Genomic DNA, 16130 nt, shown 5'->3' with positions numbered 1-16130 from the left:
ACACCTTATTGTGTTGAGTCGTCCTCCCAGCACTTAGCATGAACTGCAACCAAGTGTTCCCATGAAGCTAGAAGGCCTCTAATGAATTCTTCTGCATGAAGGGCTAGCCACCTCTGTCATTTGACAGAAAAGTCATCTCCATGCCAACGAAGAGGTCGACCACTGAGCTTTGATGTAAAAACAAGTTCACTCCTATTTCCTGCCTCCTCGGCAAAAATTCAACTCTGGTGCTTAGCATTGCTTTTTCCTTCTTGGAAAATTCTTAATCTTAATTTAGTTTGGGATAAATTATGTGAACGCAATTAAAGTTAACAGTTAATTTGATGGGGGCTTTGGAACTATTAGGATGTGCATGCAGCCTTTGGGGGTTATGTGGCTCACTTAGACAAAAGGTTTGACTTATTGCATGCTACACCACATTCATTTTTCTGTATAAGAGGTACTATCTTCCATGCAATCACCTACCTGGAAGTTTACTGCAGGAGAAGAAGGTGGTGGTGATAACATGACTGACACTTCATGCTGAACATTTTTAGACTGATACAAATATTTTAGTTCATTTGTAGCAGCTCTTCTGGCATCAGCAGCACAAAATGAACTTTAGCAACTCTCATGGCACAACACCAAGTTATAATGACATTATACAAAGATTGGTTTTCTTAAAAACCGAAAGAACTGCGGATGTTATAAATCAGAAACAAAATCAGAAGTTGCTGGAAAAGCTCAGCAGGTCTGGCAGCAACTGTGAAGAGGAATCAAAGTTAACGTTTCGGGGCCAGTGACCCTTCCTCAGCACAGGTTCTGAAGGGTCACCGGAGTCGAAACGTTAATAGACAATAGGTGCAGGAGTAGGCCATTCTGCCCTTCGAGCCTGCACCGCCATTCAATATGATCTTGGCTGATCATTCCTAATAGTATCCTCTTCCTGCCTTATCTCCATAATTCTTGATTCCACTATCTTTGAGAGCTGTATCCAACTCTTTCTTAAATGAATCCAGAGACTGGACCTCCACTGCCCTCTGGGGCAGAGCATTCCACACAGCCACCACTCTCTGGGTGAAGAAGTTTCTCCTCATCCCTGTCCTAAATGGTCTACCCCGTATTTTTAAGCTGTGTCCTCTGGTTCGGCACTCACCCATCAGTGGAAACATGTTTCCTGCTGCCAGAGTGTCCAATCCTTTCATAATCTTATATGTCTCAATCAGATCCCCTCTCAGTCTTCTAAACTCAAGAGTATACAAGCCCAGTCGCTTCAGTCTTTCAGTGTAAGGTAATCCCGCCATTCCAGGAAATGACCTCGTGAACCTACGCTGCACTCCCTCAATAGCCAGAATGTCTTTCCTCAAATTTGGAGACCAGAACTGCACACGGTAACTTTGATTTCTCTTCACAGATGCTGCCAGACCTGCTGAGCTTTTCCAGAAACTTCTGGATTGGTCTTCACATTTGTGTTTCAAAACAAAAACACAAATAAATATATCTGTAAAAATAAATTACCTGGCCAAATCCATGCAATTGTCAGTTAAGGTGGCTGATGAGTTAAAATATTCTCTCGCTGCAGTTAGAACCAATTCAATACTTTTCTCATAGTTGACCTTGGACTGTATCTTGCTTCTGGAAATAGCACTAGTGGGAGGATCAACAGATACACTATTACAGTGCATCATTTGCCCAGCCAAACGGATATTCTCCAAACGATTAGAACATAGTAGGCTCTCGGTGAATATCTAAAAATTGAAATATCTGGTCACATTCAGAGTTCTGGTTCCAAGAATGACAGATCCATAAATCTATGCTCTTAACCTTGAAACATGTGGGGACTCTTTTTTTGACAAGATTGTAGTGGTAGCAATATGGTTACAAAGCAATAAAGTTAATATTAAGGTTAATGCCCTTTAGTCCGAAGAATCCACCCCAGTCTTCAATTCATTGTCTATTTATAAATCTAAAATAATCTATTTGACACCCATGATAATGGATAATTGGCAGCAACACCTTATTGAAATCATACTTAAAAATAATACTGAGAATTTCAAATTAGGTGACTTATTAAGGAAAGTGGAATGCATTCCCAACTTTGCACAACAGGCAGCTCACTTTCACTGCCCACTCCAGACAAGTGGAAATGGCAACTACTTATGTTAAATCTGAAAATCCATTGTCAGTCGCTTTTACCCGAAATATTGCAGTCAGGTTAAATGTTTAAGTAACCACCAAAAATATTTAGAATCTTAATATCTTCAAAGTGATTTTTTTGCCAGCCAAGGTGAATGGGATGCTGTTCAAAGGCTGCATTGTCTGGGATGGTGCTGAGTTTTATTTCAGTGCTATGGGAACCTCACTCATCCATGCAAGTACAGTGAATTCCATCACACTCCCAGTTTGTCTCTTTATATGCTACAGTATTAATTCATAGCATTGAAGAAGGGCTTATGCCCGAAACATCGATTCTCCTTCTCCTTTGATGCTGTCTGACCTGCTACGCTTTTCCAGCAACACATTTTTAAGCTCTGATCTCCAGCATCTGCAGTCCTCACTTTCTCCTATTTACGTGGCTAGTCCAGTTAGGTTTCTGGTAATTGGTAACCCCAAGATATTGATGGTGAGTGATTCAACAATAGTATTGCAATGGAATGTCAAGGAGAAATGCTTCCACTTTCTATTATGGCAGATGATCATTGCCTAACATTTTTGTGGTATAAATGTGACTTGCCATTTACTGATCTAAACTTGAACGTTCTTCAGTCTTGCTGCATGCGGGCACAAACTGCTTCCTTATCAGAGGAATTGCTAACGGAACTGAACTCCACAATCATCAGTAAACTTTCCCATTCCTTATGGAGGAGGGAAGGTCATTAATGAATCAACTGAAGCCAGATGAGCTTAGAATACTGCCCCTGGGATTGCCTGCAGTAATGCCATGAGACGGAGGTGATCAGCCTTTAACAACTACAATCAATCGTCATTTGTGCTAGGAGCGCTTGAGGAAATTGAGCCTCAATTATCATAAACTTCAATTTTGTGTGGGGATTCTTCAGGTCAAATCCCATTAAATATTTCCTTGGTATCACTGGCAGTTATTCATCTTTCCTGAAACTTCTCTTTCGACCATGAGCCTGGAACTCAGTGACTCTAACAAATCGAATATCAGTGAGCAGGTTATTTCTGATTAAGGGCCACATGGTGCCATGTCCATCACTGCCTCTGTTCCTGATGTGCGGCAATTGGTTGGACTGGATTGATCCTGCTTTTAAAGATTGGACTTGCAGTTTGGCATTTTTCAACCTTGGCAGCTAGATTCAAGTACCATAACTCTACAGGAACAGATTGGTTACAGATGTGACTAGTTTTGCACGGTACATCATTAGTTCAATGCACTCAGGGACCATACACCTTACTGCATCCAGCCAATCAGTTGTTTTTTGATATCACATGGAGTGAATCAACAAGATTCACTGATGCTGGGGACCTCAGGAAAATGTTGAGATAGAACACTCACTTACAACAGATGACTGAAAATAACCCAATGGTTTCAGTATCTTCTTTTTCACTCATGTGCTAAGGTCTCCCCTCATTGAACACAGTCACGTTCATGGAGTCACTTCCTCTTAAAAGATATTTAATTTTCTCTCAGCATTAATGACTAGTTGCAACAGATCTCCACGACTTTACCTGGTCTTTTCATTGTGGGATTGCTTAACTCTGCCTACAGTTTGCTGCTTCTGCTTAACACGCAAGACATCCTATGTTGTGAGTTCACCAGAATGCTATCTGGTATTCTCGATACTGCCTCTTCAATACACATCTTCATAGAATATGCATTGGTCCCTTAGCTTGATAGCCCTTTAGGCTTGGTAAAATGAGGGGCTACGAGGCAACTGGTTGCAGTTATTGACAATTCATTTGCTCCTGGCTTCATGGCTCTTCAGTACTGGGTTGTTAGATCTGTCCTAAATCTATTCCAGTTATTCGAGAAATTGTGCATATGATTAAGGGAATCCTCAGTATGACGGGACTTCGTTTTCACAAGAATTGTGTACTGTTCGCTCCAATCTGTATAGTCCAGGACAGATTCATCTGTCACAGTTAGGTGAGGGAGGATGGTTCAGGCTTCCTCATGTTGATTCGCTCACCATCTGCCACAAGCTCAGTGTGGCAGCTCTCTTTCAGGACTGAGCCAGTACATCAGCAGTGACAGAGCTTAGTGATGAACATTGAACTCTCCCATTAAGCTAAAGAATGCTGGAGAAACTCAGCAGGTGTGGCAGCATCTGTGAAGGGAGAAACAGAGTTAACAGTTCAAGTCCAGTACAATCCTCCTGAATTCAGTTCAACTCTGATTTCAAGTTGTTAATTGTCCCAACCCAAAGGACATTCCATTCTCTTGTTCACTTCAATGTTACTTCCAAATGCTCTTCAACATGGTGGACTATTGGTACATCAACTGGTTTTTAAAAATGCATAAATGGGATATAGGCTTCACTGATTGAGCCATGTGGGTGGAGCTAAGAAATAAGAATGGGATAGTGATGTTATTGGGGTTGTACTATAGGACCCCAAATAATCAATGGGAATCAGAGGAACAAATACGCAGGGAAACTGGGGAGACTTGCGGGAGCAATACAGTTATCATAGTAGGGGATTTTAGTTTTCCTAACATGGACTGGGACCGCCAAAGCATTAAGGGCTGAGATAGGGTGGAATTTGCGAAATGCGTTTCGAAAAGTTTCCTCAAGCGTATACAGTGGGTCCAACTCGGGAAGGGGCAAAACTCGACCTACATTTGGGAAATAGGACAGGATAGATGACGGAGGGGACAGTAGGGGAGCAGGTTGAGACTGATGACCATAGTTCTATTAATTTTAAAATAGTCATGGAGAGGGACAGAAATGGTCCACAGGTTCTAGTTCTGGGGCAAGGCGAATTTTGATGGAATTAGACAGGAACTTGCAGAGGTTGATTGGAGTAGTTTGTTTGCAGGCAAAGGAACCTCTGGCAAGTGGGAGGCTTTTGGAAGTGTGATAGCTAGAGCAGTCAAGGTCTATATGTCCTATGAGGGTGAAGGGAAAGGTAAACAGGAATAGGCAACCCTGGATGACGAGATATTGAGGCTTTGACCAGAAAAAGAGGTGTGGCTCAGGTACAGGAGGCTGCGATCAAGGCATTCCCTCGAGGTATACAGGAAATACAAGAGTTCACTGAAAGAGAAAATCAGGAGGTCAAAAAAGGGGGCGCAAGATTGTATTGGCTGAGAAAGTTAGGATAAGTCCAAAGAGATACTTTAAGTATACTAAAGGAAAAAGAATAAGTAGAGAGAGAATAGGGTCCCTCATGGACCAAAGAGGACATGTATGTGTAGAACCACAGGAGATGGGCAATGTTCTCAATGAATATTTCTTCTGTGTTTACCAGGGAGAAAGACATGAAGACATGGGGAAGTTAGTAGTGAGTTCTTGGAGACAGTCCACATCACAGTAGAGGAGGTGCTGGATGTATTAGAATGTATGAACGTGGATACATCTCCTGGCCCTGATCAGATATATCCACTGTAGGAGGCAAGAGAACAAATTGCGGGGGCCCCGGCTGATATTGTCACATCATTGTTAGCCACCAGTGAGGCCCCGGAAGACTGGAGGGTAGCGAATGTTGCGCATTATTCAAGAAGGGCTGCAAAGAAAAGCCTGGGAAATATAAACCAGTAAGCTAGTGCCTGTGGGCAATTAATTTGACAACAAACTGAGAGATAAGATACACGTGCATTTGGAAAGACAGGATTTGATTAGGTGTAGTCTGCATGACTTAGAGTGGGAGATCATGCCTCACAAATTTGTTAGAGTTCTTGATGAAGAAGTGCCCAGGAAGGTTGATGAGGACAGGGCGGTAGACGTAGTCTATATGGATTTCAATAAGGCCTTTGATAAGGTTCCACATGGTAGGCTACTCTGGAAAGTTAGATTGCATGGAATCTAAAGATAGCTGGCAAATTGGATTCAAAAATGGCTTGATGTTTGGATGCAAAGGGTAATAGTGGAAGGATTTTTGTTGGACTGGAGGCTGTTTGCTATTTATATCAATGATTTGGATGAGAATGTACAAGGCACGATCAGTAAGTTTGCAGATGATACTAAAATGGGTGGTATTATGGACAGTGAGGAAGGTCATCAGAAATTGCAGCAGGGCCTTGTTCAGCTGGGGAAGTGGGCCAAGAAGTGGCAAATGGAGTTTAATGTAGAGAGCATACAGCAGAGAACAGGCCCTTCAGCCCACAATGTTGTGCCGACCAATGATCCTCATGTATGCACCCTCAGATTTCTGTGACCATATGCATGTCCAGCAGTCTCTTAAATGTCCCCAATGACCTCGCTTCCATAATTGCTGCTGGCAACGCATTCCATGCTCTCACAACTCTCTGTGTAAAGAACCCGCCTCTGACTTTCCTCCAACCAGCTTAAAACTATGACCCCTCTTGTTTGCCATTTCTGCCCTGGGAAATAGTCTCTGGCTATCGACTCTATGTCTCTCATTATCTTGTATACCTCAATTAGGTCCCCTCTCCTCCTCCTTTTCTCCAAAGAAAAAAGTCCGAGCTCAGTCAACCTCCCTTCATAAGATAAGCCCTCCAGTCCAGTCAGCATCCTGGTAAACCTCCTCTGAACCCTCTCCAAAGCATCCACATCTTTCCTATAATAGGGCGACCAGAACTGGACACAGTATTTCAAGTGCGGTCTAACCAAAGTTTTATAGAGAGGTGTAAGGTTTTGCATTTTTGAAAGTCAAATCAAGGTCGGAGTTTCATGGTGAATTATAAGACCTAAGGAGTGTAGTGGCAAATAGGGATCTTGAGTTCAGTTTCACAGTTCTCTGAAAATAGAGTCACAGGTAGACAAGGCAATGAAAAAGGCTTTTGGCATACTGGCCTTCATCAATCAGGGCACTGAGTATATAAGTTGGGAAGTTATGATGTAGTTATACAGGACACTGGTGAGACAATATTTGGGGTAATGTGTTCAGTTTTGGTCACCTTGTTATAGGAACAATATTACTAAACTGGAAAGAGTGCAGAAGAAATTTATAAGGATGGTGCCTGGACTCAGAGATCGGAGTTATAGGGAGAGGTTAGACAAGATTAGACTTTTTTCTTTAGAGTGTATGAGACTGAGGGGGGACTTATATATGAGTATAAGGTCATGAGAGGATGGATAAGGTGAATGCACTCAGTCTTTTTCCCAGGGTTGGGGGAATGGAGGACTAGAGGGCATCAGTTTAAGGTAAGAGGGGAAAGAATAAAAGAGAACCTAAGGGGTAACATTTTTTACACAGAGTAATATGCATATGGAATGAGCTGCCAGCAGAAGTGGTTGAGGTGGGTACATTAACAATATTAAAGAAGCATTTGGACAAATACATGCTTAGGAAAGGTTTAGAAGGATATGGGCCAAGTGCAGGGAAATGGGGTTAGCTTGAAGGGACATTTTGGTCAGCATGGACTAGTTTGGGCCAAAGGGCGTTATAACTCTATGACTATCTATTGGCTGTCCTTGTTGACCTTGAGAAGATGGTAGCGAGTGACCTTCTTGAACTGTTGCAGATCATTTGACATAGGTAGACCCACAATGCTGTTAGGGAGGGAGGGAGTTCCAGGATTTTGACCCAGTAACAATGAAGGAATGGCGATGCGTTTCCAAGACAGAACGTTTGGAAAATGCTGTCCAAGGTGCTTTGATGAACTGCTGTAGTGCATGTTGTTGACAGTACATACTGCTATAGCTAAACATTGGTGATGGAGGGAGTGAATGCTCGTGAATGTGCTGTGAATCAAGAGCGTGGCTTTGTCCCAGTGGTTACAGCTTCTTGAGTGTTTTTGTAGCCACACTTGCTCAGGCAAATAGGAGACTAATCCATCACATTCCTGACTTGTGCCTTGTAAACAGTGGACAGGCTTTGGGACGTAAGGTGGTGAGCTGCTTGCCACAGGATTCCTAGACTCTGACCAGAATGGTGAAGATGAAAACTCGCAGCAGCTTTCCTTATTCATGTTTGATCTGATTTCATAAGATATCACAGGGTCCAGAGAGAATACCGAGAACTCCTAGGGCCACCCCTTCATGCTTGTTATCTTTCAGATGGTGACGGAGGAGTCTGGGACATTGACATAATTCTGAAAGTCAAGGCCTTGCATTTATTCGTCTCGTACAGTCCTCTCAATTTGGCACAAGTTCACGGATGTTAATGCTGATCATGCTTTTGTGGTATCTAATGCTTAAGTTGGTGCTACATGAATTGTCCAATTTTACTCTTATTTGATTTTATCTCAGCGGTTTTGATATAACGGAGTGGCACGTGAGACCAGTATCAGAGGTTGTGGACCTGAATGAACGAGGCTGAAGCCAGTTTTTAATTGCAGATTTAATTAACAGAACCAAGTTATTCTAATGCTGAGTTGGATTTATACTCATGTCTTCAAATTAGTAGTCCTGGCTCCAGGATGACTGGTCTAATGACAAATGTTCTGCACCAATTTATCTTTCTAGACAGTGAACATATATTTTTATCTATAGTTTTAATTTTGGCCTATTTATTCATTAATGACAAGATGATTTCGTTATTTTAGAAGAATATATTTCACTTGCTTTCTTACTGATCATGTATTTAAATATTTCCCATTGCATCTTATTTTTCAATTTATCTTTCCTTATTCCATTCTCTTTCTCTGAAAATTAACATTTTTTTGAGATTTACTATTTTGGTCTTCAATTTCCTTTTGTCTCTCTCAATTATTTTCAGTCTGTCCTTTTCAATTGCAAATTTGCATCTTTTTCAGTCAAAGGTTTACAAGGGAACAAATGTATAATTCTATTTCATGCATTTCAAATATAATGTTGCACATTGTAAAATTCATAGGGACAAAATAAACAAATGCCAACACCATACAGAGTATGAACTTGTGAATTAGAATGTGATTTTCTACAAAATAATCATAATATTGTCTGGAAACAATGAAGTGTTTATTTTTCAAAACCAAAACTGAATTACATTCAGTAGAGGTAAGAGTATGTAAAACAGTTTGCAAATAAACATGATTTTATTTATTGAACCCTCATATACAAAATGACCTTCCCACTCAGAAACTTGATTACGTGAAAGGCTATGTCAATAGAATGATAGCCTGACTGTGAAACCATGCATCGGATACATCCAAAATCAGGTGGAATAGAAGGGGAAAGCTGAGTCTTTAAAGAGCAAGTAACAATTCAGATTTGAGATTTAAGTTCAGATCCAATTAAATCTTTCTTCGCTTCCGAATATTTGTTAAGCAAGCACATTTATTGGGATCTGTTCAAACACTTTCATTCTTATCAAGTCGGAACTGGAAGAAAAGAAAAGTACCTCACAGCAGATATTGAAGTCCAGACAATTGTATACAGAACGCTGCATTTCCAAAAGATCTTGAAGCAAGCCTCGCCACTCACTTTCACTTACAGGTGGGTTCCTGATTAAGAGAATTTAAGATTACATTACCCAATAGATTAAGAAGTTTTATTCCTGATCACATGGAGGGAAGCATGCTCCTCTTTTTGGTTATTTGGGCACAAAGTTACAAGTAAAAACCTGACTTTAACTCAACATTACCATTTCTCCTTGCAGTGAAATGAATGGCAATATTCCAATGATTCAAGTGATTGAAAAGGGCATTGAGCTTTACCATTCAGCTCAGTAGGACTGAGCGTTCGACAAGATTACCCACGGGAGACTTGATTTCACACTTACCTATGCAATCATAGCCAGAGCAACTTCAGGACTGGCTTATCCTTCCTACCTACACTGACTCATCTACATAAAGTCAACTGAAGATCAGGGTCCATCTGATGCTGGCAACAACCCTCCATCTCGCCACTATTGATGTGGTGTTGGAAGATCGTCTTGGATAAGCTGGAATCTTGTTCAGTTGAACATCTGGATGGTAAAGTTACATTTAGCCCCAGCATGAAGTTTATATCCTTGCCACCAATTACATCTTTTCACAGCATTGGCATCCTATTTTACTACATTTTCTACTACAAGCAGTGCCTATGTCCACCTGCATAACATGTCCTCCCCTGCCTCAGCCCACCTGTTATTCAAACACTCATTTGTGCTTTTGCAACCACCAGAACCAACAACTCCAAAGTTTTCTTTGCCAGTCTCCATCATTCTGCCTCCAGAAATTTCAATTCACCAAAAACTCTGCTGCCCAAATTGTATCTTCCATAAATTTCTAGTCATTCATTAACCTGCTTTATATCGGATCAGAAGTAGGCTATTCAGCCAATGAAGTCTGCTGTGCCATTCAAGTGGATCATGGCTGGTTACCTACCTCAATGCTACTTTCCTACACAATCTCTATATTTCTTGAAGTTTTTAGGCTTCAGAAACTTATTGATTTTGTCTTGAACATGTTCAATGATTGATCTTTGCAACAACTTAACTGGGAAGATGGACTGCTGATAATCATAATGGAGAAAGTGAGGGCTGCAGATGCTGGAGATCAGAGCTGAAAATGTGTTGCTGGAAAAGCGCAGCAGGTCAGGCAGCATCCAAGGAGCAGGAGAATCGCTGTTTCGGGCATGAGCCCTTCTTCAGGCATGAGCCTGAAGAAGGGCTTATGCCCGAAACGTCGATTCTCCTACTCCTTGGATGCTGCCTGACCTACTGCACTTTTCCAGCAACACATTTTCAGCTGCTGATAATCATATACCACTTTCCCACAAACTACCCCAAAAATTTTACAAAATTCCAATTAGACCATCAAGATGAACAATATGCCTAACTGACTGCCATCACGACAAAAGCAATTCACACCAGATTTTGTCATCAACAGAAAACAGCTTTATTTATTGAAGCACAGTGAACTTTAACAAAAACAGAGAAAAGAAAGGATATCTAATCTGTTATTACACAACCTGAAACTTCAAAGACTACAAATACACACAATTCTAATTAAGGCAGACAAAAGGACAATGGTTTACATCGGTACTAGGGATGGAAAATGATACAAACAGGGTAATGACATTCCAAAGATCAAAAGTCTAGTTTTAAAGATTGGGTTACATTGTTTTTCTGACGTGATTTTTCACACAGATGAAAGCTGTAGTCTGTAAGGTGATGGTCATTCTTTGATCAGATTGTTGAACAGGTAGAATCAATATTTTTGTTTTAGAGATCTAAGTTTTCTTATTTTTTACTGTATTTTGAGAGTGAGAGAGAGCTCGACAGACAGAGAGATGGATGCTTTTTAATTGTAGGCTCTGGAAGTTTCCCTCCACACTGAGTTTCTTTTAAAACCACAAGGACGCTTAACTAAAGGGTTGTTGTCAAGCAATATTTCTTTAAATCAAAAGAAGATTGATGAGGGCAGAGCAGTAAATGTGATCTATATGGACTTCAGTAAAGCGTTCGACAAGATTCCCCATGGGAGACTGATTAGCAAAGTTAGATCTCTTGGAATACAGGGAGAACTAGCCATTTGGATACAAAACTGGCTCAAAGGTAGAAGACAGAGGGTGGTGGTGGGGGGTTGTTTTTCAGACTGGAGGCCTGTGACTAGTCGAGTGCCACAAGGATCGGTGCTCGTCCCTCTACTTTTTTGTCATTTACATAAATGATTTGGATGCGAGCATAACAGGTACAGGTAAGTTTGCAGATGACACCAAAATTGGAGGTGTCGTGGAGAGCAAAGAGGGTTACCTCAGATTACAACAGGATCTGGACCAGATTGGCTGAGAAGTGGCAGAAGGAGTTTAATTCAGATAAATGCGAGGTGCTGCATTTTGGGAAAGCAAATCTTAGCAGGACTTATACACTTAATGGTAAGGTCCTAGGGAGTGTTGCCAAACAAAGAGACCTTGGAGTGCAGGTTCATAGCTCTATGAAAGTGGAGTCGCAGGTAGATTGGATAGTGAAGAAGGAGTTTGGTATGCTTTCCTTTATTGGTCAGAGTATTGAATACAGGAGTTGGGAGGTCATGTTGTGGCTGTACGGGACATTGGTTAGGCTACTGTTGGAATATTGCATGCAATTCTGGTCTCCTTCCTATCGAAAAGATGTTGTGAAACTTGAAAGGGTTCAGAAAAGATTTACAAAGATGTTGCCAGGATTGGAGGATCTGAGCGACAGGGAGAGGCTGAACAGGCTGGGGCTGTTTTCCCTGGAGCATCGGAGGTTGAGGGGTGACCTTATAGAGGTTTACAAAATTATGAGGGGCATGGATAGAATAAATAGGCAAAGTCTTTTCTGTGGGGTCGGGGAGTCCAGAACTAGAGGGCATAGGCTTAGAGTGAGAGGGGAGAGATATAAAAGAGACCTTAGGGGCAACTTTTTCACGCAGAGGGTGGTACGTGTATAAAATGAGCTGCCAAAGGATGTGGTGGAGGCTGGTACAACTACAACATTTAAGGGGCATTTGGATGGGTATATGAATAGGAAGGGTTGGAGGGAACACTGGCCGGGTGCTGGCAGGTGGGACTAGATTGGGTTGGGATATCTGGTCGGTATGGACGGGTTGGACCGAAGGGTCTGTTTCCATGCTGTATGACTCTATGACTCTCGCGGCTGCTCAGTCTCATTCTCTCTCTCGCTGCTTCAGAAAACATCATTATATCATCCAGCTCAAAAAGTATGTAGTATCTGATTTCAAACTATAAATCTCACCTGGCATTTCAGTTGTAGCTGTCCAATTTCCATTTTGATTTATAGTTCCAAAAGAAAACGTGTTGCTTTACAACTTCCATAGTTCTCGGAGGTAGAAAATTCCAAGGAATCACGTCCTTCTGAATGAAGAAATTCCTCCACATCTCGGTCATACATGGCCTATCGCTTAACCTGAAATTATGTTCTCTGGTTCTAGCCTCAGCAGTCAGGGGAAACATATCAGCTATATCCACCTTGCCACAAGTTGCAAGAATTTCCTAGGTATTAAATGATGTCACTTTTCTTTGTTGAAGTTCTATGGAAAACAGACCCAGGATCTTCAAGCTCTTTTTAAAAAACAATCCACTTATCCCTGGGATTGACCTGTTGAATCCCTATTGCATTCTCAACGTAACATCTCCTTAGTTCAGAGTACCAAAATAGTACAAGCAGATGAGATCTACCAAGGCTCTATAAAACTGTAGCGAGATATCTTTTTTCTTGTACTCAAATCTTCTTTCATCTGAGGCCAACGTAGCACTCGCTTTACTAATTGTTTGCTACACTTGCATGCTAATTTTAAATCACTCAAAAACAAACACACTCAGGTCCGTGTGAGTATTGTAACCAGTTACTCACACTGGAAACCTTTGCGCGTACCAGGTAGAGATGATGAAATCTTCCCTCAAGGATATAAAACCCAATTACCCAAGCACTGAAAGCATAAATACATCCTGGTCAAGATCAAGGGCCTCCAAACAGAACAAAGTTGCTTGTGCATTTGAAGGTGCACTGATTACCAGCACAGAGAAATGGCAAACTTCAAATTTACTCTGAATCAGATTGGCATGATTTATGGAAGTACATGGGACATTTTGTGGGAAAAATCTCAAGTCTCCCACATCTTGTTCTGAAGATTAGTTATTGAGCAATATTACCTGATAACAATAATGAAGGGTATTGTGCACTTAACTATCTCAGTTTATAGTCTTCCATCAGCCCTACGACACTGGAGCCTATTCCATGCCAAGGCGACCTTACACATTGCTCTCAAAAAGGACTAAGGTCAATTTTGTGTTTTGTGGTTTTCTCACCCTCATTTCTTTTGTGGTTGTTTCATTATGGAAAATTAGAGGATTTGCTTAGTTTAATTTGACTTGCCTCATGACTTGACTTTTGGAGGGAAAATGAAAGCAACATTACGAGCACAATCTAATTAAGTTACTTTTTTTTTTATTATGGGCTAAGACTTTACCAGAATATTTGCCATCAGCTAATTTGTTGAAGGTAAGAGGAAGTTGCATGTTAAAATGCACTTTGAAACCCATTTTGGAACTTTACCATTAGAAGGCAATATGAGCTTTACTCACTTGCGTCCAACATGCCTGGTTAGCCGCACCATAAGCAGACGAGCCTCCTCTGAACTTGACTGTGTGTTCTTTACAAATGAAATTGGTTTCTGCAGACCATGCTTTTCCAAAATTTCTGCCACACTGAAGCAAATAATTACAAGTAATGAGTTAAAGTAACAACTTACAATTTTCTCTGACAGTGTTAAAGGAGCACATAGGCTGACATATTTAAAAAGGGCAAGATATAAGCAGCAGGCAAGGACTGGACCAGGTCTGCATAGAGATTCTCTCAGTGGTCCCTAATGGATCCTACTTTTCCCCTAGCTATTTTCTTGCTCTTTACATATTTTGTGTTTTACTTTATTCTCCCACATGCTTTTGGCTTTCCTAATTTCCTTTCCTAAGTTCCTCCCTGCACTTTTCATACCCCTGCAGAGACTCTGCTGTATTGAGGCCTCGGTATCTGTCATAAACTTTTCTTTCTTTCTTAAGCATCCCATTATTGTCTCTTGACATCTGGGATTCTCAGTCTTGGTCCCATCCTTTATTTTGAAAGAACATGTTTGCATGTTACTCTTGCTATTTCTTCTTGACCGCTATCTCCATTCCCCCTCCACCTAGGCCAAATTGTATCTAGTTTTAGTAAAATCAGTCTTTCCCCAATTTTTTGACTGTTATTTCAGGCACATCTTTATCCACCTTCCTAATTGTCCAACATCAAATTGAGTTATGACCTCTCGCTCCAAAAAGCTCCTCTACTAACAAGTCTTCCACCTGCCAGGGGTCATTTCTGAATATCAGGTCCAGAACTGCCCTCTCCCTTGTCAGGCTATGTACTGACTAAAAAAGGTTCTATTGGATGCAATTTAAGAACTTGCTCCCTCCCCAACTTGTGAGCTTGAACTATTCCAGCTGCTATTTGTATTATTAAAATTCCCTACAATAACTGCCTTATTATTAGCACAACAAAAAAGAATACTAACTTCAGGTATCACAGATGTTGAAACAGTTTAGGTAGAAGTGAAAAATGATAAAGGGATGAAGTCACTTGTGGGAGTGGTGTTCAGGCCTCCTAACAGTAACTGCATGGTTGGGTGGAACATGAAGGAAGAAATAATGAAAGCTTGTCAGGAAGGCATGAGGATAATCGTAGGAGATTTTATTCTCATATAGACTGGAAGTGCCTGATAGGCAAAAAAAGTCCAGATGAAGTAGTCCTACAATGTTTTTGGGATAGCTTCTCAGAATAGCATGCTCTGGAACTGGCCAAGCTGCAAATTATACTGAACCTGTTATTGTGCAATGAGGTAGGATTAATGAATTAACTCATAGAGCAAGCACCCCTCAGCAATATGAATGAATTTAACATTATGGGTCCAAGATTTTATTTCAAGTCGGGGAATTATGAGTGTATGAAGCAGAGATGGTTGAAATGAATTGATAAACTAGCTTAAAGGATAAATTGAAAGAGATACAGTGGCAGGCACTTGAGATATTTCAGAGCACACAGAATTTATACGAGGTCAGTTGAGGATATCTGGTCAAAGTTATCTGAAGGGGTCTGTTTCCGTACTATATAACTACATGACACTACAAACTTAAAGAACAAACATAGTTCTATTCAGGATAGAATTAATCACATGAAAAATTGTGTGTTGATTAGAAAGAGTCAGAATTGATCTCTAATGGGGAAATCATGTTTAACTAACTTGTTTCAATTTTTGAAGAGATAATAAAAGGAGTCAACGAGGTTAATGCTGTTAATGCAGCATATGTGGATTTCTAGAAGGCATTTGATACAACTGGTGTACGGAGGATAATTTCATAGTTTGCAGATGAGAGTAAACTTGGAAGAATTGTGAACTGTGAGAAGAGTGTGGAACTTCAAAAGGATGGAACTGTGTGGAACTCCAAAAGGATGCTGATAATTGGCGAAGTGAGTGAACAGGTGGCAGATGAAGTTCAAAGCAGAGAAGTGCGAGCTGATGCACTTTGGTCACAAGAATATTGAAAGTCAATATGAAATGAGGGGGCACAATTCTAAAGGTGGTACAGGTGTATACATGTTGAAGGGAGCAGAACAGTTAGAGGGAGCATTAATAAAGCATAGTG

The 16130-nt window shown here is 40.9% G+C and overlaps 1 protein-coding gene across 6 annotated transcripts in view; it reads right to left on the bottom strand.

Annotated features, from left to right (window-relative positions):
• nbas (NBAS subunit of NRZ tethering complex) overlaps window positions 1-16130 on the bottom strand; it is a 264693-nt gene that overhangs the window by 151475 nt on the left and 97088 nt on the right. For 5 of the 6 annotated variants that reach the window (XM_087977600.1, XM_087977595.1, XM_043677491.2 and 2 more), the window contains 3 exons: window positions 14037-14159; window positions 9388-9490; window positions 1498-1727 (listed from right to left, as the gene is read on the bottom strand). In XM_087977600.1, coding sequence (XP_087833726.1) covers window positions 1498-1727; window positions 9388-9490; window positions 14037-14159 — 456 coding nt within the window. The remainder of the gene's footprint in view (window positions 1-1497; window positions 1728-9387; window positions 9491-14036; window positions 14160-16130) is intronic. The other variant, XM_087977597.1, reaches the window with a different exon arrangement.

The sequence above is a fragment of the Chiloscyllium plagiosum genome, unplaced genomic scaffold (assembly GCF_037043375.1).
Source record: "Chiloscyllium plagiosum isolate Xiang-an unplaced genomic scaffold, Cpla_swu_hap1 HiC_scaffold_3, whole genome shotgun sequence".
Taxonomy (NCBI): Eukaryota; Metazoa; Chordata; class Chondrichthyes; order Orectolobiformes; family Hemiscylliidae; genus Chiloscyllium; species Chiloscyllium plagiosum.
This window is presented reverse-complemented; position numbering and strand designations above follow the sequence as displayed.